General features: G+C 49.4%; 1 protein-coding gene across 3 annotated transcripts in view; it reads right to left on the bottom strand.

The window, feature by feature from the left end:
* EP400 (E1A binding protein p400) overlaps positions 1-20,637 on the bottom strand; it is a 113,975-nt gene extending 93,338 nt beyond the window's left edge. For all 3 annotated transcript variants that reach the window (XM_079943609.1, XM_079943610.1, XM_079943611.1), the window contains exons 1-3: positions 20,529-20,637; positions 4,274-4,435; positions 480-1,816 (exon numbers count right to left, since the gene is read on the bottom strand). In XM_079943609.1, the coding sequence (XP_079799735.1) occupies positions 480-1,781 (1,302 nt within the window). In that variant the 5' untranslated portion in view covers positions 1,782-1,816; positions 4,274-4,435; positions 20,529-20,637. The remainder of the gene's footprint in view (positions 1-479; positions 1,817-4,273; positions 4,436-20,528) is intronic.
* Between the last annotated feature and the right edge of the window lie 327 nt (positions 20,638-20,964).

Raw genomic sequence — 20,964 nt, 5'->3', positions numbered from 1 at the left:
AACTGATATACTGTAACAACCTAGTGATTCAAATCCCTTCTTTGAAAATGACATTCATGGTGTTGAGAATCCCAATGGGTGAACCTGCGTAAGTAAAATGTGACACCTGGGGAACCAGCGGGAAGGTGTCCACACCCCTGGCTTCTGCAGGCCCTTCGGGGCTGGCCAACCTCCACACACCCAGCAGAGCACAGGGGAACGCTGGGTCAGGCCAGGTTGGCTCCCCAAACCGGGGAAGCATCCCTGTTCTAAACGCACCGGCAATACTCACAGCACCACTCTGCACCGTCCTCCTAACTAGAGCAGCTCTTTCCTTCCATGAAGGAAAAAGCAAATGCATCTTCCATTTGCTCCTGGATCAAATCCTTATGAACTGCATCTCATGAACACCCCAGGCTCACAGATCACGTGCAATTCACGGCTGCCTGCACGCACAGCCAAGCAGCCCGGCCTGCTGGTGACTGGGCGCCGCCCCTCACCTCGTCGTTGATGACCTCAGACTTCTCCTCGTCCTCGTCCTCGTCCTCCTCCTCCAGGTCCAAATCATTCTGCCTAAGGTAAGCTTGTAACGGGGCATAATGCTTCTTCTTGAAAGCTAGGAAATCCATCATGTTTCCCTGAAGGTGCTGCAAGAAGAACAGCTCGACCAAGTACTCCTTGAAGGCCGCCTTCAGAGCCTCCATCTCCCTGAAGTGGTAGTCCAGGCACTGCTTCCGCATCTGAGCCAGCTCCTGGGAGGCCGCGGGGATCTCTTCCAATTTCCTGGGAGCCTTTCTTATCCCCGCGCTCCCCGCAGACGGGACAGGAAGGCTGGAGAGGCCCGGGGGCGCTGCGGTCCTGGAAGGGCTGGTGGGGGGCGGTGGGGACGTCATCCCAAACGCCGAAGTCCCCCCGACCCCAGGGAGCAGAGGCCTGGTCAGCGGAGGCCCCTGCAGCACCTGCTGCTGCTGGATCAGCTGCCCCTGGATGATGCTGCTGATCTGGGGCGGCAGGCTCGTCGTGGTGATGTGGCCAGGGCTGGCCAGGGGCTGCAGGCCGGCCCCGCCTGCGGCCGCGGGGCTCTGAGGTCCCAGGTGGTGGACGGTGCCCCCCGACTGCGCGTGGGGCTGCGAGAGTCTCCGTTCTCTGACCGTGATGGGCGCCCCCGTGTGCTGCAGCTGAACCTGGGCGCCCGGGGCCATCTGCGCCAGGCCCGAGCCCTCCTGGAACACGAAGTGGCCGCCACTGGACGGGCTCAGGCTGATCTGTCTCACCAGCACACTGGCGTCCACGAAGCCCCCGGTGGGACTGCTGCTGCATAGGCCCAGGCCGGGGCCAGGGGCTCCCGCCCGCACGCTCTGCAGGCCCGGTCCCGGCCCGGGGCTGGGCTGGGTGGGGCTCTGAGTCTGCACCTGCTGGGACAGCGGCGAGGTGACCTGGATGTACGATGGAGACCCATGCTCAAACCGCCTCTGCTGTGCACTGAACTGGAATCCCGGAGAAGTGGGGCTGGGCAGCGGCAGGGGGGCCAGCGTGATCTGGGGGTTCCCTCCCACCACCGGCCCCACATTCTGAAGGGCGATGTTCACGCTCTGCCCGGCCACGGGGCTGCGGTTCATCAGCTGCTGAACTTGGTAACCGGGGGACTGGGGCGCGGACGGGCTCGCCGCCGGCGCAAAGGGCGTGGCGGGGGACTGCGGGGGGTTGGGACGGGCCTGCTGCTCTTCTCCTTCGCTGCCAGCGAAGGCCCTGGACCTCTGCAGCTGGTGCTGGACGTTCTGAGGGCCGCTGCCATGGTGCATGATCGCCCTCCTTTTTTATCCAACTTAATGCTCTGCTGAAAAAACACAGTTAAAATCAAGTTACTTAGAGGCAAATATAACCATCTGATCACTACTTATTCTGAGTACCATTTAGCAGCACCGGACAGATGCTCTGGAGGGATGTTCCCACCAGCATCTGATACAAACCACTGTCTTACTGTCATCGAGCCCCGACGAGATGGCACTGGAGACCATCTCCTTCAGCACAGAGGAGGGACAGGGCCTTCTGGGTCACTGCTGTGCCTGGGGCCAGGACATGGCCTGGCAGGAGCAGGTGGGTGGTCCCAACCAGCTCCCGAGGAAGCTAACTGGCAATCACTTGCTCAAGGCCAGCGGGATATGAACCTGGTGCTGGCGCTCGTGACAGGCATGTTTCTTCCTGGGAGGCTATTCCTCGTCCGGTGGCCCTGCTCCGTGCCGCCACGTGCTGGGGCAGTCTGCCCATCTCTCCCAGTGGAGGAACGGTGCCCAGGAGGCCGCCAGTGGCTCCCACACATGCCACCATCGCATGTCATCAGAAGAGAACCGCCCCTCACCAGCTGGCAGTTCTCATGAGCATCTGTGCGACGCCCCTGCAAACACCCCCGGGGTTACTTGACTGTGAACACACAGAGCCCCTCTGCGCTCCTGGGGGAGAGGCCCAGGCCTGGTGCCAGCCTCGCACCTCAGCCCTCTCTACGAGCTCACCTGGGGGTGGTGGGTGTTTCCAGAAGAAAACCTCAGGAGAGAAGGGAGCAGCCAGGACGGGAGAGCCCCCGTCAGGGGTCCGCCAACTCTCTGGGAGCTGGGACATGGCTTTAAAGGGGCTCATGGCCCCAAGAGTGCTGAGGGCCGCGGACTAGGGAAGGGGGCGGGAGAGGGGACAGGACGCTGAGAAAGGACGGGAGGAAGCAGAGGACTAGCGGGAGGAGGCTAATTCCGAGGTGAGGCAGGGAGGCCGCCCACAAGGGCGCACTGTGGCTGGAGTCACACTGGGCTGGAGCCTGGGCTGGAGCCTTGCTGTCTGCAAGGGGGCGACCCCGCTGGGAACAGGATGACAGCCACAGCCTGTCTGCTCCCCACTGGCTGGGTCAGAAATACCCTCCCCCCGATTACAATTCTCAAGTCTTTGCTGACACACCTAGCTCCCCATTTCTTGGTGTTCCCTCCAGCCCTCCCCGCAAGACAAGCAGGAGCATCCTTTCGTCTTCAGGGCATCACTGTTATTTCACGGAGAAAACGGACAAGGGATGAAAAACATTATAAACCGAAAGTTACAAGACTTAAAAAGTGAAAATACACATTTGTATGAATGCTGCCACAGTCCCAGGCCCCTGGCTGAAACACGCATGTGTATGAAATCAAGAGCTACAGAACTCACGGGTGCACAAGTGAAGGCTGGGAAACATAAAGACCAGTGCCTGCTTAGACTAGCAGGAGAAGGCACTCTCTGCTCTGATGACCGTCTCTGAAGATGGAGTCTAAAGACCATGGGCAAGCTGCAGCCAACACATCCAAACGGGAAATCGGGACCACAGCCTTAATTATCATCCCAGGAGCCCTCTCCCACCCTCGCCCCCAGCAGACAGCCCAGCGGGACTGTGAGCTGTGGGACACTCAAGGGCGGGGGACTCTGAGGCATGCTTATTGCTTTCAAGACGAGCTTTTGGGACTTCCATCGTGGTCCAGTGGTTAAGACTCTGTGCTCCCAATGCAGGGGGCCTGGGTTCGATCTCTGGTCAGGGAACTGGATCCCGCATGCATGCCGCAACTAAGACCCGGCACAGCCCAATCAATCAATCAATCAATCAATCAAGTTTTAAAAAAGAGCTTTTGTTCCTGATCTTTTTAAACAAGCATTATGAGGAAGATTAGTGTAGAACAAACACAAAAATAGAATAAAAAGAATAACCAAACACATTAGGACATATTTCAGATTATTTCCTTAAAATACATTCCCAGAATACCAAAGATGATAAGAGAGAACAAAGGCCAGAAAGAAACTCTGTCACATATAATAATTTACAAAACCAGGGGGAAGGTAAAGAATGCGGGGGGGGGGGGGGGGGAATACGTTGTGATGACTGACCTCTTGAAAAAATGTGGAGGGAGACAGCGCAGATCTCTGAGGGCTCAGAGCTCAGAACGTGCCTAACAGGGTGGCCGACAACGGTGGGGAAGCAGGCCCCATTACCTTTGACCTACTAATCCAACCTCTGGGAATTGCTAAGGAAATTCACTTACCAATTTTTTTAAATTATGCATAAAAATATTTATTACAGAATAATACAGTAGAAGTAAAAAGAAGTGTAACCAGAAATATCCAATGTTCAAGTTCTAGATGGAGACTATGTTATAAACATGGAAAAGTTTTTCAGATATATTATTAAGTGAAAAAAGTAGCATACTAATTGTACAACTTAACCACGACTCTGTTAAAGATATAAATTAAAAAACTATCTACTGAGACATATGGACACATAAATACTGACCTTCACCTGGCGAAGGAATAAAACACCTGGAAGAGCCACACAACGCGGCTGCCTCAGCAACGTAAAGGCCGAGCCACAGACACACCCACACCACGAGGACGCCAAGGAGCACAGCCAGACGCAAGGACCACGGACTGCAGGCCACTGACACGACAAGACATTCTGGAACAGGCAAAACCACAGAGACAGATTAGACAGACGCTGCCAGGCTGCAGGTGGGAACTTGGGGGTGTGGAACTGGTTCTACACTTGATTTGGGACGATGGTTACAAGAATGAGTGTGTTCGTTCAAATTCAAAGAACTGTAAACTACACGTTGACTTTTTAAAAAGGTTCCTGACTTCAGTGAGCTTACGGTCAGGTTGGAGAAACAAACCCAATCAACTATGATGTAAAGAAACCACTTATCTAAAACAGCATCCCCCGGAACATGGTACAGGTACCCCGGTGGAAAGCAAAGCCACCATCTCCTGAATTGGTGGCGGCGATGTCCCTAACTGTAAGGCGCGCCAGCAGCCGCAGCGGGCTGTTTGGCTCACGATTTGAGGAGGACACTGCCCAGGACCAGGCCGAGATCAGCGGGCCGCGTCAGCGCACCGCCGCAACCTGCGAGGAGCGGGGACAAGCCCTCAGACCACTGCGCGCAGCGCCCACTGGGGCCACGCGGGGCTGGCGCCGTCTGTGCGGCGGCTGCTCACTCAGGGCAATGCTGACGTCACACAGGGGGCACATCTGGTGCCGGGAAGAGGCCACCCTAAGAAACACCTACCTGGGCCCCATCCTTGGTGTAGGCAGGGGTCCCCAGGTCAGAACTGGAAAGAGTGAGGGGGGAAGGGCTCAAGAAACTGGGTCCCCATAGCAGCTGCTCCCACCCCCTCACCCCCCGCTGAGGCCTGGACATGCTCCCAGCCCCCCAGGGCCTCCCTCCCCAGCTTCTCTTTCGGGGCTCCCAGAGTCCAGGCAGCTAGGGATTGGGAAGCCTCTTCTTCCCCTTCAACGAGCAGGGAGCTCAGGTCATGAGCCCTGCTCCCTTCCCAAACCCGTCTCCCTCTCAGCCCTGTCATCCCCCCAGGCGGATCCGGCCCTCAGGCCAGGCTCCCGCTTTGGGTAGTTCTGCTACATCAACAACAGCTCCCGGGCTGGACGGAGAGTGAGGAGAAGGGAACGAGGAGGAGGGTGGATCAGGGCTTGAACGCACGAGCATGAACTCAGGGCAGAAGGAACAGACAGAACACGATGGGAGTGAAGGGAGGACAGAAGCCACAAATAGTGTCTGGGAATATTTTCAAGTGGAAACTCCAGAGAGCAATTTGGCAGTAGGTACAAGAATCTTACAGCACATTCACGTCTTCTGACCCAATAATCCGACTCCTAGATCAGCCTAAGAAAAAAGATCAGAGCTGTGTTCGATATACAAGGATGCTGACTGAAATGTTATTTGTAGCAGAAAGATGGCATGCCCAACCATAAACATCAATAAACTTTGATACGTCTATGCAAAACAGTATTAATACTGACTATGTGACAGAGTACACTTTGATTTTTCCCTGCTGCCTTTCTATGCTTTCCAAGTTTGTCCTTAACTGGCTTGTGCCACAGTCATCAGTGCTCTTCACCACACACTCCGATTCTCCCGCCAGTCACAACACGGGTGTGCATTTCCCAGCCCTGGACTCGGCGGTCACGTGACACGCTTTGGCAAAGACAGGGGCATGCTGTTTGCCACACTGACTCGGTCCTGCTTGGCAGTTCACAGGAGCACAGGGATGAGGCCCCGAGGGAGCACAACAACAAGCTAACTGCAGGGAACACGTGGCGGGCACTCCGCCCTGTGCTGGATGCCAGCAGCGCCCGGGGCGCACCTGCCGGCTGCAAGAGCCAGGCACATCTTGGCTGATCCAGCACATAAAGAAAACAACACATGAAAGCAGACTCACAGATACAGAGAGCAAACAGGTGGCTGCCAGAAGGGAGGGGATGAGAGGTGGGTGAAATGGGTGAAGGGTATTAAGTGGTACAAGCCTCCAGTTATAGAAGTCAGTCATGTGATGTAAGGTGCAGCATAAGGAATATGGTCAGTGACACTGTAATAACACTTTGTACGGGGACAGATGGCTACTAGACTCATCACGGTGACCGTTTCATAATGTGCGCACATGTCAAATCATTAGTACACCTGGAACTAACACAATATTGTAATCAACTATACTTCAATTTTAAAAAAAAAAGAAAACACTTTGCAATAGAAGAGACGCCACACCCTCCACTCCAGCCTATCGCACAAACTCCCGCAGTTCTCTGCCTTAAGACACAAGACCCCGCTGACATATCTGTCCCTGCCTCCCTGCCACCTCCAGCAATGGTCCACCCGGTGAGCCTCTCAGGGTTTCGTGGGGCCCACAAATCCATGCCTCACCAAGAGCTGCAGACCACAGAGAAAAAGGCCTCTCACAGACAGATGCTATTTTTAAACCTCTCTGACTGTTGTCGAGATGTTTAAAATAAGAAGTCTTTTTAGAGCATTACTAAAGTTCACAACAGCTTTCTGGAAGGCTAAAGAATTATTTTTTTATCACTTATTTATTTTTTTATTTATATTTTGGCTGCTCTTTGCGGCACGTGGGATCTTAGTTCCCTGACCAGGGATTGAACCTGCACACCCTGCAGTGGAAGCGTGGAGTCTCAACCACTGGACAGCCAGAGAAGTCCTGAAGCTAGAGAATTAAAATCCAAACTTTCTTAGATCGATCCATTTAGAAAAATAAAAGTCAGATCCACCCCCTGAGCCCCGCCCACCCCTGCACCTCACACCATTCACAAAAATTACTCAAGGGGGTAAAATCAAACCATAAAAATATTTTGAAACATATGAGAATATCTTTATAATCCTGCAGTAATGAAGAGTTTCCTAAACATGGCGTGAAACCTAGAAACAATATTTATTTTTAAAAAGCATTAACAACTGACAACCTTACTAAAGAAGAACATTACAATAAAAAAGTGAGATTGATTAAAAATATTTGAAGCCTATGGGCTTCCCTGGTGGCGCAGTGGTTGAGAGTCCGCCTGCCGATGCAGGGGACGCGGGTTCGTGCCCCGGTCTGGGAAGATCCCACGTGCCGCGGAGCGGCTGGGCCCGTGAGCCATGGCCACTGGGCTTGCGCGTCCGGAGCCTCTGCTCCGCAGCGGGAGAGGCCACAACAGTGAGAGGCCCGTATACCGCAAAAAAAAAAAAAAAATTTGAAGCCTATATGACAAAAGGTTATCCATTCTTAAGAATTCCCACAAATCAAGAAGAGCCAAACAACCCAAGAAAAGAGGCTAAACCAGAAATCCTACAAGAAATTCAGATGACACATAAACATCAAAAATGCTTAACCTCATTAATAACAAAATATGAAATAAAGTGAGACAATTATTTGTTGTTTGACAGGTTAGTGAAGATCAAAAGACTGGTAATATTCAGGTTTAGTAAGGCTGCTAGGAAATGGCGAACCCGCCATACACAAATGAGGGAAGTAAAGCACAGCTATAGCTTTCTGGAGGGTAACGCAGCATTACCTGTCACAGTTTTAATGTACACTGATCAAGGAACTCCACCTCTAGGGATCTATTCACACAAATATACAGTTGTCCAAAGGTGTTCATTATAATATTATTTATAATGTCAAATTTGAAACAATGTAAATGCTCACCTATGGGGAACTTTTAACAAAATCTGGTATAACCACCCTTTAGAGGCAGCCACTAAAAGAATGAGGAAACGCTTGTACGTACTTAAATTATATAACTGGAGTAAAGCCAAACATACGCGTAGCATATATATTACACGTATACACGTTTTTAAACTCTCGACACGACAACACATATATGGGCGTGTACATATTTCTAGCTCTCTCTGTACACGTTAAAAGAAACGTCTTTGGCCAAGCATAACAGCATGTCGTGTAAGGGAGGCTGTCTGACTGGGCTCACTGATGAACCACCAGCACCCAGAACAGAGCCTGGCATATGAGAGACACCCGGTAGGTGCTTGGTGAGTAAACGAGTGAGTATGGGAAAAGCAGAGGAGGGGAAAGTGCTAGAATACTAGCGTGCTGAAGACCAAGGCCGAGGAGACAGACAGAGCCAGGGCTCAGAGGGCCAATACGCCACACTGGGTGGGGAGTCCCCAAGTCGCTCGGCAGGAGATGCTGGCAATCATGGCCGCCCTGGCTCTATGCAGACCGAAGACACGGTTTTAGTCTGTATGATGTCATCTGCTGTTTGGATTCATTTCAATTGATATTTTTATACCAGGAGATTTCACATAAAAAACGCAAGTTGTCAGCTTCATTCATTAGAAATATCCAAGTACTGGCCACACTGGGCCACATCCCAGCCGGCAACAAGAAGCGGGAGCTGAGCAGAAGCCCCAGGCCGCCAGGCTCACTGCGCTCATCGCCACAGTCGACGCGCCTCCCACACCACAGCCAAGGGCCAGGCACCGCTCACCACCCAGGGAGCACTGCTGTTAGAGTGGGGAAGCATTTCTATACTGCACCATCAAGAGGGCCATTTCTGAACGGGAGGAAGCCCACATCCAAAGCGCAGCGTCTGCATCAAAGAGCCCCTCACAGGCCATGAAGATATGCAGAGGCAGAAACCAGAGAAGGCCTGGCCTGCCAGAAATAAAGCCAGCTCCACAACTTCCTAACACAATTACCAGCATCAACCAGAACCCAGGCTTGGCCTTCTTGACTAACATCAAAACCCACCAAAACACTATGACTCTCTCTACAAGGTTGCTCACATGTAACGAACCAAACGCCTGATTCATTTCACTCACGCCTAGCCTGTATTTATGAAATGGGATTTTCTATTGCAAAAATCAGTAAAACAAAGTAAAACTCCAAGGTAAGACTTGAGGCTGAATTTTTCAAGCACATTCACTTGTAAATCCATCACTCATAATGAAAGAAATATGAATTAAAGCTAAGCTGAAATATCATTTCTCATCTATCAGCCTAACAAAATTCAAAAGCCAGACAACACACTCTGTTGGTGAGACTGTGGGAACCAGGCCCTCTCAACTCTGCTGTGGGATGTTAAGCTGTACAACCCTACAAGGGGACCTGGCACCATTTACCCAAAACTACACATGCTCAGGACTTCCCTCGTGGTCCACTGGTTAAGAATCTGCCTTCCAATGCAGGGGACGCGGGTTTGATTCCTGGTCGGGGAATTAAGCCCTCATGCCACAACTACTGAGCCCACACGCCACAACTAGAGACGCCCACGCACCACAACGAAGAGCCTGTACACCGCAAGGAAGACCCAGCACAGCCAAAAAGAAGAAGAAACTACACATGCTCTTACTCTTCAACCCAGCATCCCACTACACATTCACCGTGAATATCCACCTCCAAAATGAAAACACACAAGCGCAATGTTTATTCACTACAGCATTATTTGCAAACGCAAAATACCGGAAATAAACTGCACAGCCATAATATTTCAGAGACTGGTTGACTATATTACAGTACATTCACTTAATGAAGTACTACGTAGCTGTACAAAAGAATGAGGAAGATTTCCATGAACTGGTATAAAGCAATTTCCAGAACGTATACTGCTAAATCACATAAACAAAGTGTAAAAAGACTATATATGGGGAAATAACTTTGTATAAGAAAGGGGAAAAGAAAGACAGACAGATGGACTAATTAATGGAAGGACAGAGACATACCTTTCCTGCACTCATTCATTCATTTATTTTTATTTTTATTTGGCTGTGTTGGGTCTTCATTGCTGCACCCAGGCTTTCTCTAGTTGCAGTGAGCAGGGGCTACTCTTCATTGCGGTGCACGGGTTTCTCACTGCAGTGGCTTCTCCTGTTGTAGAGCATGGGCTCTAGGCGTGCGGGCTTCAATATTTGCAGCACGCGGGCTCCGTAGCTGCAGCATGGGGGCCCTAGAGCATGTGAGCTTCAGTAGTTGTGGTACACAGGCTCTGAAGCTGTGGCTCGCAGGCTCTAGAGCACAGGCTTAGTAGTTGTGGTGCACGGGCTTAGTTGCTCCATGGCATGTGGGACCTTCCTGGACCAGGAATCGAACCCACATCCCCTGCATTGGCAGGCGGATTCTTAACCACTGCACCACCAAGGAAGCCCTGTTTATTTTTGTAAAAAAAAAAGAATGCAGGGACACGGGTTCGAGCCCTGCTCCGGGAAGATCCCACATGCCACAGAGCAACTAAGCCCGTGCACCACAACTACTGAGCCTGCGCTCTAGAGCCCGCGAGCCACAACTACTTGAAGCCCACGCGCCCAGAGCCCGTGCTCCACAACAAGAGAAGCCACCACAATGAGAAGCCCGCGCACTGCAACGAAGAGTAGCTCCCACTCACTGCAACTAGAGAAAGTCCGCATGCAGCAACGAAGACCCAACATAGCCAAAAATAAATAAATAAACAGATACATTCCAACAAACAAAAGTCCAGGACCAGATGGCATCACTGACGAATTCTACCAAACATTCAAAAACGATTTAATGCCTATCCTTCTCAAACTCTTCCAAAAAATGAAAAGGAGGCAACGCTCCCAAATTCATTTTACGAGGCCAGCATTACCGATACGAAAACCAGAAGAGGACACCACCAAAAGAGAAATTACAGGTTAACATCCCTGATGAACACAGATGCAAAAATCCTCAACAAAATATTAGCAAACTGAATTCAACAATACATTGAAAGGATAATACACCGTGATCAACTGGGACTTATTCCAGAGATGCAGGATGGTTCAACATGAGCAAATCAATCAACGTGTTGCACCACATTAACAAAAGGAAGGATAAAAATCACATGATCATCTCAATAGAGCGGAGAAAGCATTTGACAAAACTCAACATCCATTTAGAATAAAAACTCTTAACAAAGTGGGTACAGAGGGAACATACCTCAACGTAATAAAGACCACATATGACAAGCCCATAGCTACATCATACTCGACAGTGAGAAGCTGAAAGCACTTCCTCTCATATCAGGACAAGACAAGGGTGCCCCCTCTTGCCATTTTTATTCGACACACTTTTGGAGGCCCTAGCCGGAACAATTAGACAGGGAAAAGGAATAAAAGGGCATCCAAGATCAGAAAGAAGTAAAACCGTCACCATCTGCAGATGACACGATATGATGTACAGAAAACCCTCAAGACTCCACCAAAAACCTGTTACAGTTAATAAATGAATTCAGTAAAGTTGCAGGATACAAAATCAATAAGCAAAAATCTGTTACATTTTCATATACTAAGAATTATTAGAGAAGTTAAGAAAAACACTCATTTACAATTGCATCAAAAAGAATAAAATACTTAGGAATTTTCTGGCCAAGGAGGTAAAAGACCTGTACACTAAGAACTGTAAGACACTGATGAAAGAAACTGAAGATGACACAAGTAAATGGAAAGATATCCTGTGCTCTCAGATTAGGATTAACATTGTTAAAATGTCCATACTACCTAAAGCAATCTACAGATTCAACGCAATCCCTATCAAACTCCCAAAGGTATTTTTCACAGAAATAGAACAAACAATCTAAAAATTTGTATGGAACCACAAAAGATCATGAAAAGCCAAAGTAATCTTGAGAAAGAAGAACAACGCTAGAGGCATCAAGCTCCCTGATTTCAAACTATATTACAGAGTTTTAGTAGTCACAACAGTATGGTATTGGCATAAAAACAAACCCACAGATCAATGGAACAGAACGGAAGGTCCAAAAATAAACCCACACATATATGGTCAATTAATTTATGACAAAGGAGGTAAGAAAATACAATGGGAAAGAAACAGTCTCTTCAATAAATGGTGTTGGGAAAACTGAACAGCCACATGCAAAAAAATAAAACTGGACCACTATCTTACACCATACACAAAAATTAACTCAAAATGGATTAATGACTTGAATGTATGACCAGAGACCATAAAACTCCTAGAAGAAAACACAGGTGGTTAAGCTTCTTGACATCTCTCTTGGAGACTTTTTTATTTTTTTTTGGATCTGACTCCAAAGGCAATGGCAACAAAAGCAAAAATAAACAAATGGGAGACATCAAACTTAAAAGCTCTGTGCAACAAAGAAAACCGCCAACAAAATAAAAAGGCAAAATCTTTTTATAGGAAGAATAGAAGAAGATATTTGCAAATCATATATCTGATAAGGGGTTAACATCCAAAATATATAAAGAACTCATGCAGCTCAGTAACAAAAAAAAAAATCCAATTGAAAAATGGACAGAGGATCCGAATAGACATTTTTCCAAAGAAGAAACAGACGGCCAACAGATACGTGAAAAGATGCTCAACATCACTAATCATCAGGCAATGCAAATCAAAACCACGAGATACCACTTCACACCGGAAAGGCAAATCGAAACCACGAGGTATCACCTCACACCTATTATCAAAAAGACCACAAATGACAAATGTTGGCAAAGATGTGGAGAAAAGGGAACCCTCAGGCACTGTTAGTGGGACGGTAAACTGGTGCAGCCACTATGGAAAACAGTATGGAGCTTCCTCAAAAAAAATTAAAAACAGAACTACCATATGACAATTCTATTACCAGCCATTCCACTGTATCTGAAGAAAACAAAAACACTAATTTGAAAAGTTACAGGTACCCCTATAATGGTTCATATGCACCCCTATAATGGTTCATATGCACCATTATTTACGATAGCCAAGACAGAGAAGCAACCTAAGTGCCCATCAATAAATGAATGGATAAAGAAGATGTGAGCTATATAGAGAGACAGATATGGAGAGATATACAATGGAATATTACTCAGCCATAAAAAAGAATGAAATCCTGCCATTTGCAACAACATGGATGGAACCTGAGGGTATTATGTTAAGTGAAATAAGTCAGACAAAGAAAGATAAACACTGTATGATTTCACTTGTATGTGAAATCTAAACAAAACTCACAGATACAGAGAACAAGTTGGTGGTTGCAGTGGGGGCTGGGTGGTAGGCGAAGTGGGTTAAAGGGGATCAAAAGGTACAAACTTCCAGCTGTAAGATAAATAAGTCCTGGGGAGGTAGAGCTTGGGAACTGTAGTCAGTAATATTGTGCTGCATATTCAAAAATTGCTGAGAGTAAATCTTTATTTTCTTTAATTTTATTTATTTATTTTTGGCTGCGTTGGGTCTTTGCTGCGGCGCATGGGCTTTGCTCTAGTTGCGGCGAGCAGACGCTGCTCTTCGTTGCGGTGCGCGGGCTTCTCGTCGCGGTGGCCTCTCTTGTTGCGGAGCACAGGCTCTAGGCACATGGGCTTCAGTAGTTGTGGCTCACGGGCTCTAGAGCGCAGGCTCAGTAGCTGTGGCGCACGGGCTCAGCTGCTCCGCGGCATGTGTGATCTTCCCGGACCAAGGCTCAAACCCATGTCCCCTGAACTGGCAGGCGGTTTCTTAACCACTGTGCCACCAGGGAAGCCCCGAGAGAGTAAATCTTGAAAATTCTCATCACAAGAAAAAAAAAAATTGTAACTCTGTATGACGACAGATGGTAACTAGACTTAATGTGGTTACCATTTTGCAATGTACACAAATGTCAAATCATTATGATGGACACCTAAAACTAATATAATGTTGTATGTTAATTATATTCCAATAAAAATAAGCAGATACATACATATCTATATATATATTTCTTTCTTAAAAAATATATTTCCTAGTTATGTCCACTAAAGAGTCTGGAAGCAATAACACCCCATAAATACCTGCTTACTTTTGCAAAAAAGGAACTCAGGAAGAATAAGCCAGAAATGAAGGGGGTGGGTGCAAGCAGACTGGCAGGACAGTGGAGGAAGGGGCGCTTCTGAGTACACCATCTCATATCATTTTGACTTTTAGAATCATGTTAAAGTGTTACACGTTCAAAAAGCAAAATTAAATCAATAGGGATGAAGAGCTCCCTAAAACTGAACGCAAACAGAAGCAAATCTAACTCTGGAAAGGACAAAATAATCACCAATGGAACGGGGAAGGAAGGCACGGATCAACTCCATGATGCTGGATGAGAAGAGGGAGTCAGTATCAACTCATGGTTTTTCCTTAAAACACATTTCCTGTCTCCTGAAATGGCCTAAAAACAATGACATCCTGGCAGAATGGAGGAAAACTAGGGGCAGAGAGCTCTGCAGAACAAGCAGCAATGTACACAGCCTTGCCCGGGGTGATGATGGAAGACAGAGAGAAAGGTTAGGAGATTTTAGGACAGTGGTTCTCAGCGGTTTCATCTCCATCTTTGAAATAAATAAACTCATGCCATCGTTTAACACCATTTGTATCTCAAAGTCAAGTCAGCGATGGGACTACAAACAAATCCAAGACGAAGTAAAGCTTCTCCTTTCAACCTGAGGCTCTCCTCAAACAGAGATGCTGCTGCGCACACACTGACACTCTAGAAAACCTGCAGAGTTAAGACTGGAGGCCTAGTAACAGGCACAGGCGGGTTAAGAAAGGCCAGGGTGAAGGACGCCACTCAGGGCACCGTGGGGGCCGCGTCACCACACGGAGCAGGCCTCTGCGGGGCTGAATCGCAGGCAGCGTCGGCCGGGGGAGTCTGAGGTCCGCGGCCTCCAGGCACCACCACCACATCTCAGTTTTGTGAGAAAGCGATTCAGGGGGAGCCCAGGCGGGGATGGAGACTGACTCCCATCAGCAGAGCGGTGGCATCTACACCACAAGGACCTTCACCCCCAGACACCCCACGTGCAGCCACGTGAACCCTCCCTCTTTCCCTGAAAAAGCACCGCCGCCCTCCAGAACTCCCCTCTGTGGAGAATGCTCTCTGCCCTCCACTCCCTGGTAACCTGTATTCAAGGGCTTTTTATATAAGTTGTCTTTGTGCGGCCCTAAGTAACTTGACAGACACCCCCAAAATGGACCAACTACCTCTGCGAGAGGGAGTAAAAAAGAGGCTCAAATTAAACACATTAAAAACAATGCTTTCACTCATCTTGAATTGCTCCCCCAAATTTTTAAAAGATGGATGGATAGATGGATGTGTGATAAAGCAGGTCAGTAAAATGTTAATAATAGAAAACTAGGTGGTGGGTATCTAGGTGTTTACTATAAAATTCTTTCAATCTTTGTGTATCTTTGAAATTTTTCATAGTAAAATGTTAGCATCTATTAAGATGGTAACACCAGATGCCACTTAACAAAAGTCCTATTGGCTAACAAAACACTCATTCTTCTCCCACCTCAGAGCAGGTTATGAAGGTTCCATAGTAGTTCCTAAAATACTTAAGTTCCAAAAGATATAAAATGTACTAAACTGAGTTTTAAAACTCGGTTTTAAGGGTGCACTACACCATGTGCTACTACACATGGCCTGACCTCTCTCAGGCTGCAGTGCAAACGGAAACCCAGACTTCATGTCCCCAGCGTCCCTTCTGATTAAAATCATGGTGTTGGTGGTGGGTCCTTAACCCGATGGGCCAGCGCCCCCTGTACTATGCCAGGTGGGATCTATCTTAGCTTGAGAGGAACATTCAAGACAAACTGAAGAAGTGCTTCCTTAAACACCAGCTAATAAAGCTACAAACGCCCAATTCATTATTCTGCTGCTATTTCTCAACCTTTTTTTCCCCATTGTCCCCCTAAGAAGCCTATTTAGGCATTTCTCTCCCGACCGTCCCCCGTGAAGTTGTAAACCATAGCTATGCTGTGTATCTGTGAAGTACTATGACTCTTTGGGATGCCACAAACCACTGTCATACCTAATTTTTTCTCACCTTCCTCTCAAGAACCAATTCTGATCCTCTTGTGGGAGATATCACCCTCACAGAGAATGTAGCTTCTAATATATAGAAAGAAACCTATTTTTGCAAATTTTCTGTACATCTGAAGTTATTCCAAAGTGTTTATTTAAAAGTTAAACAGAGGCTTCCCTGGTGGCACAGTGGTTAAGAAACCGCCTGCCTATGCAGGGGACCCGGGGTTCGAGCCCTGGTCTGGGAACGAAGATCCCACATGCCGTGTAGCAACTAAGCCCGTGCGCCACAACTACTAAGCCTGCACTCTAGAGCCCGTGAGCCACAACTACCGAAGCCTGCGCACCTAGAGCCCGTGCTCCGCAACAAGAGAAGCCACCGCAATGAGAAGCCCTCGCATCACATCCAAGAGTAGCCCCCCCTCGCCGCAACTAGAGAAAGCCCGCGTGCAGCAATGAAGACCCAACGCGGCCAAAAATAAGTAAAATTAATTTATATTAAAAAAATTAAATAGACCAAATATCAAATAAAAATCTTAAAGTCACAATCTAGATTAAGAAAATAAGACTCAACTATATGCTGTTTACAAGAATACACTTTGAAAAGAAATGGATACTGGGGAATTCCCCGGTGGTCCACAGGTTAGGATTCGGTGCTTTCACTGCTGAGGGTCTGGGTTCAATCCCTGGTCGGGAAACTTAACATCCTGCAAGCCACGTGGCATGGCCAAAAAAAAAAAAAAATTTTTTTTTTAAATTTAAAAGTAAATAAAGAAATGGATACCAAATCAGTCAGTCTGGGGAAGTCAAGAAGGAGGAGAAAGAGCAAAGAGGAACCTCGTCATGCTTGGGGTGCTTCTGTACTGTCTGACTGTAATGCAATGTAAACTGTTCATTCATTACTTGTATTAAAAGGCTGGCAAGAATCCAAATGTCCTTCAACGAGTGAATGGATAACCGCGGTCCATCCACACTGTGGACCTACTACTCCACAAAAAGGGACATTCTTGGTACTCGCAGCAACCTGGATGAATCTCAAAGGCATTACGCTCAGTGGAAGAAGCCAGACTCAAAAGGCTCCACGCTGTGTGAGTTCCTGTAGCTGACATCCTGAAAAACACAGAAAACACACACTCACGGGTCAGAGGCTGCCGAGGGCTGGGGAAAGAGTTCACTACAGAGTGGCAGCACAAGGCAACTGCTGGGAGGGAAGGAATTGTTTTGTATCCCAATTGTCATGGAAATTACACATCTGTCAAAATTCTCTGAATTCTACTCCAAAAAGTGAATACTATTAAACGTACATTTAAAAAAAAAAAAAAAGCTAAGTAAAACAGCAAAGTGAGGATATGCAAAGACCTTCCCTTCCACTCAGAACATAAATGATTTTTTAAATTTATTTCTACAATAGTGCGCCTAAACAGGATAAAAATTTCTGTTGGTTAGAACAAAGCAAAAAAAAACACAGAAGGGGTGGGGCTGAGATAACAGGCCCAAAGGATGCTCTACGCAGAAGAAAAGTCTAAGGGCCAGGGTCTTGACTCCGAAAGGCAGCGGTGCGTCGTCCCTGTACAGGGGGCTGAGGAGCAGAGGCAGCCCCAGAGCAAGATGTGAGGCCGCAGCCGCAGTCAGCTGCTCGCCCTGCAGGCGCTCACTGCCGCCACACTGGGAACGCGGGACCCTGGGGGTGCGGGTAGCAGTGCAGAGAGAGTGCCAACGAGAGAATTCAAGACATAAGACGGACGGCCCCGGTGAATGGTCCACGTGAAGGACACCACGCTGCCTGTGCAGGACGTCTAACTTCACCCAGGGCCCCCTGAATGCAAGATCCAGCAGCTGAACCCTTCCTTCAATGGCCTCCGGAGCTCCCATCTCCAACTGCAGGAGTCAAATTCAATTCTCTTCATTTCTACCTACGAAATCCAAACCTCACCTCGTGCATTAAGTCTCTACTAGAAAAGCCAATTTCCCTCCTCTGAGAGCATGCGAAGTCTATTCCTCAGCAACCCCTACAATTTCTAATTACGCTTGCATGCCTAGGTCCCTACCAAATCCACCTGCTTTAGAAAGGAATGTGTTCATTAACTTATTTACTCAACAAATGTTTATTAAGCACGTACGCCATCAGACACGATTTGAAGCACTGTGTGTATGACAGCGAACAAAGCATAGCTCCTGCCCCAACGCACAAAGCGGTGAGTGCCAGACCATCAGTGCAGTGGCGCAGCTCAGGGTAAGGGATGGAGCACGCGGGCGAGTGGGCAAGGCGCTGGGTTATCCAGCAGCCTCTCTGAGGAGGGAACTGCTGAAAAGAGAACTCAGTGAGAGGCAGACCCGTGGCACGTGGGGACCTGACGTTTCAGGCAGAGCCGAAGTGTGCCCAGGCCTGAGCTGGGTGTGGCAGGAGCCAGGTGACAACGAGTGGGGTCAGGACATGACGTCACAGGGGCAGCAGGGACCTGGGCACAAGGGGCCTCATAAACTGCCTTAAGGACTTTGGCTTTTTTTCTGAGGGAGATGAGAAACGATGGAGGGCTCTGAACAAAGCAGTGCATCACCCGAATCTGTGCTCAGAGTCAACTGCAGAGCAGCTCAGCTCAGGTGAGCAGGAAGGAGGTCACTGGAATAACCCAGGCGAGATGACCCGGGGGGCTTAAATGACAGCTGTAGCCAAGAAAGCAGTGAGAAGCAGTCAGGTTTGAGATCAATTTTTAAAGTGCCGACCAATCAAATTTGGAACGTGGAAGGAACGCAGAGACCACACAAGGAGCTCTGTCCTGAGCAACAGGAAGAATGGCGCTGCCTCTGACTGAGATGCAGCAGTGTATAAGCAGGTTTCACACATGTAAAAGTGGCTGTTTGGAAGATCCTGCCAGGAGAAACACATTCAGGATGTGTTGACAAGTGACCCAGTCGTGACACGGGATGAGATCACCCAGTGTACAGACCAGAGAGGAGGTGAGAGGACCACCTCGAGGCCTTATAATTTGTGTAAGTTAGGGAGATGAGAAGGAACCAGCAAGGAGGCTGAGGAGAGCAACCATCAAGGTAAAAGGACAATCAACAGAGTTGTGTCCCAGTGCCACCAGGGCACAGCGATTCAAGGAAGCCATGGGAGGCCCAGTCAAAGGCGGCCAACAGGGGGACTTGGCAATATGGTGTCACCTAACCCCAAGAGGAGCTGTTTCAGAGGCGAGGTGGGACCAAAAGCTTAGCTTGAACCAACGTTCAAGAGAAATGAGAAGAGGAAGTAGTGATAGGGAGCTCGCGATTCTTCCTAATTCTGGTATAAAAGGAAGCTAAGCCCTAGAAAGGGTAACGGTAGCTGGAGGGAGGGGCTGTACGTTGATGAGAATACTCTGAAAAGAAGATAAACTGAAGGCAACACGAGGATATTAAAGCCACGGCCTGGGATAGGCAAGAAAGAGGGGATCCAACACAAGAAATTAAGTAGATGACGGTTCACTAATACTACTCCACTAACAGCAACTGCTGTAGAGGATTTCATGGCACCTGATCATGCTAACTACATGTTTTTAAAAGCACATAGAATTACACTGTACAATCCCCATTATTAAAAAAAAATTACACGCATAGAACAAGGGGCCACAAAGAAACTGCTAAGTGTGCTTATCTTTGGGTGGTAGAATGATTTAGAGTTTTAAGATGTATTTTTTTCCAACCATTCAGAAAGCATATTTATATTTCATTGGTTCCGCTAAAAAAAAATTACAAAAACCATTTTATTGCACATATCAGGTAAAAAAAAAAAAATTCACCAGAAAATACAAATAAGCGAAGAGAATAAAACTCATCTATAACGCCCGGGATAATCACTACTAGCCCGCTGCTAGGTTATTCTTCTCCGACTGAGGAGGTGGCGTCTGAGCAGAGATGTGGGCGGCAGATCTCTGCGGGAAGGTGTTCCGGGCGGAGGGTGCGGGCAACGCGAAGACCCCGGGGGCGACAAGCCTTAGCCAGCTGAGAGCTGCAAGTGGGCGAGGGAGGGGGGCTGGAGGCGGCCGCACGCCGCGGCGCCGCAGGGCTCCCTGGCCGACGCGTCTGACAAGTCACTCTCCCTCAGCACCTTTGCCCACACCTGCGCGGGACACCTCGCGCGAAGAAGCAAAGCCGCGCCATCCCCATGCTGCGGAGAGGGTCGGGCATCGAACCCGGACCACGAGACCAAAAGAAAGCAACAGACCTGACTTGAATCTCACGCACAGAAAACAATGCGAGGCGCCCCGCGGCCCCACGGCCCACTCACCGGGAGGAACGGGCCGGCCCGCAGCGGGCCCGCAGCGCCCCCGGCCGCCGCCGGCCCGCCTCACGGCCGACCGGTCCCGGCGCCGAGCCCGTCCCGTCCCACAGCCAGCGCCGCGCGGGGCCTCCCTCCCGGGAGCCCCGCGCCCCCGCGGCTCCAGGGGGAACCGAGGCCGGGGCGCAGGCCATAAGACCCCCGGCCCGTTGTCCCCGCCGCGCCCACACCTACCCCGGGTCTGGGCCGCGCTCCTCCACGTCGGGCTGGGGCTGGGGACCGGGCCCAGAGGCACCGTTCCGCTCGACACATCCGGGGCCCGGCCGCAGGAAGCGGCGGCGCGCCTGCTACGGCGAGCCGGAAGGGACGCGCGCCCCGCGCTCGCAGCTGCGCGTTGGCGCCCGGCGTGACGTCGGCGGAGCGGGAGGAGTGGAGACGGCGGTGAGGGCTAGACCGGCAAGGCGAGGGCGCGGGCCGATGGGCCGGCGGCGGAGCGGGCGCCGGGTTTGTGGAGAGCGGAGGTTGCCCTGGGGGCGCTGCGAGGACGAGGGAGCGGGTGTGCGCTCGCTCCTCCCGCCGCAGCGCCTATTGCGCGCCGGCTGGGGCCTCCGGAGGAGGTCTCGGAAGCCCCCGGGGCCGCCCATCCCGGGGGGGGCGGGGTCGGCTGCCG

Source organism: Stenella coeruleoalba (genome assembly GCF_951394435.1).
Source record: "Stenella coeruleoalba genome assembly, chromosome: 14".
NCBI classification, from domain to species: domain Eukaryota; kingdom Metazoa; phylum Chordata; class Mammalia; order Artiodactyla; family Delphinidae; genus Stenella; species Stenella coeruleoalba.
The sequence above is the reverse complement of the archived record's forward strand: the minus strand, read 5'-3'. Positions and strand labels throughout refer to the sequence as shown.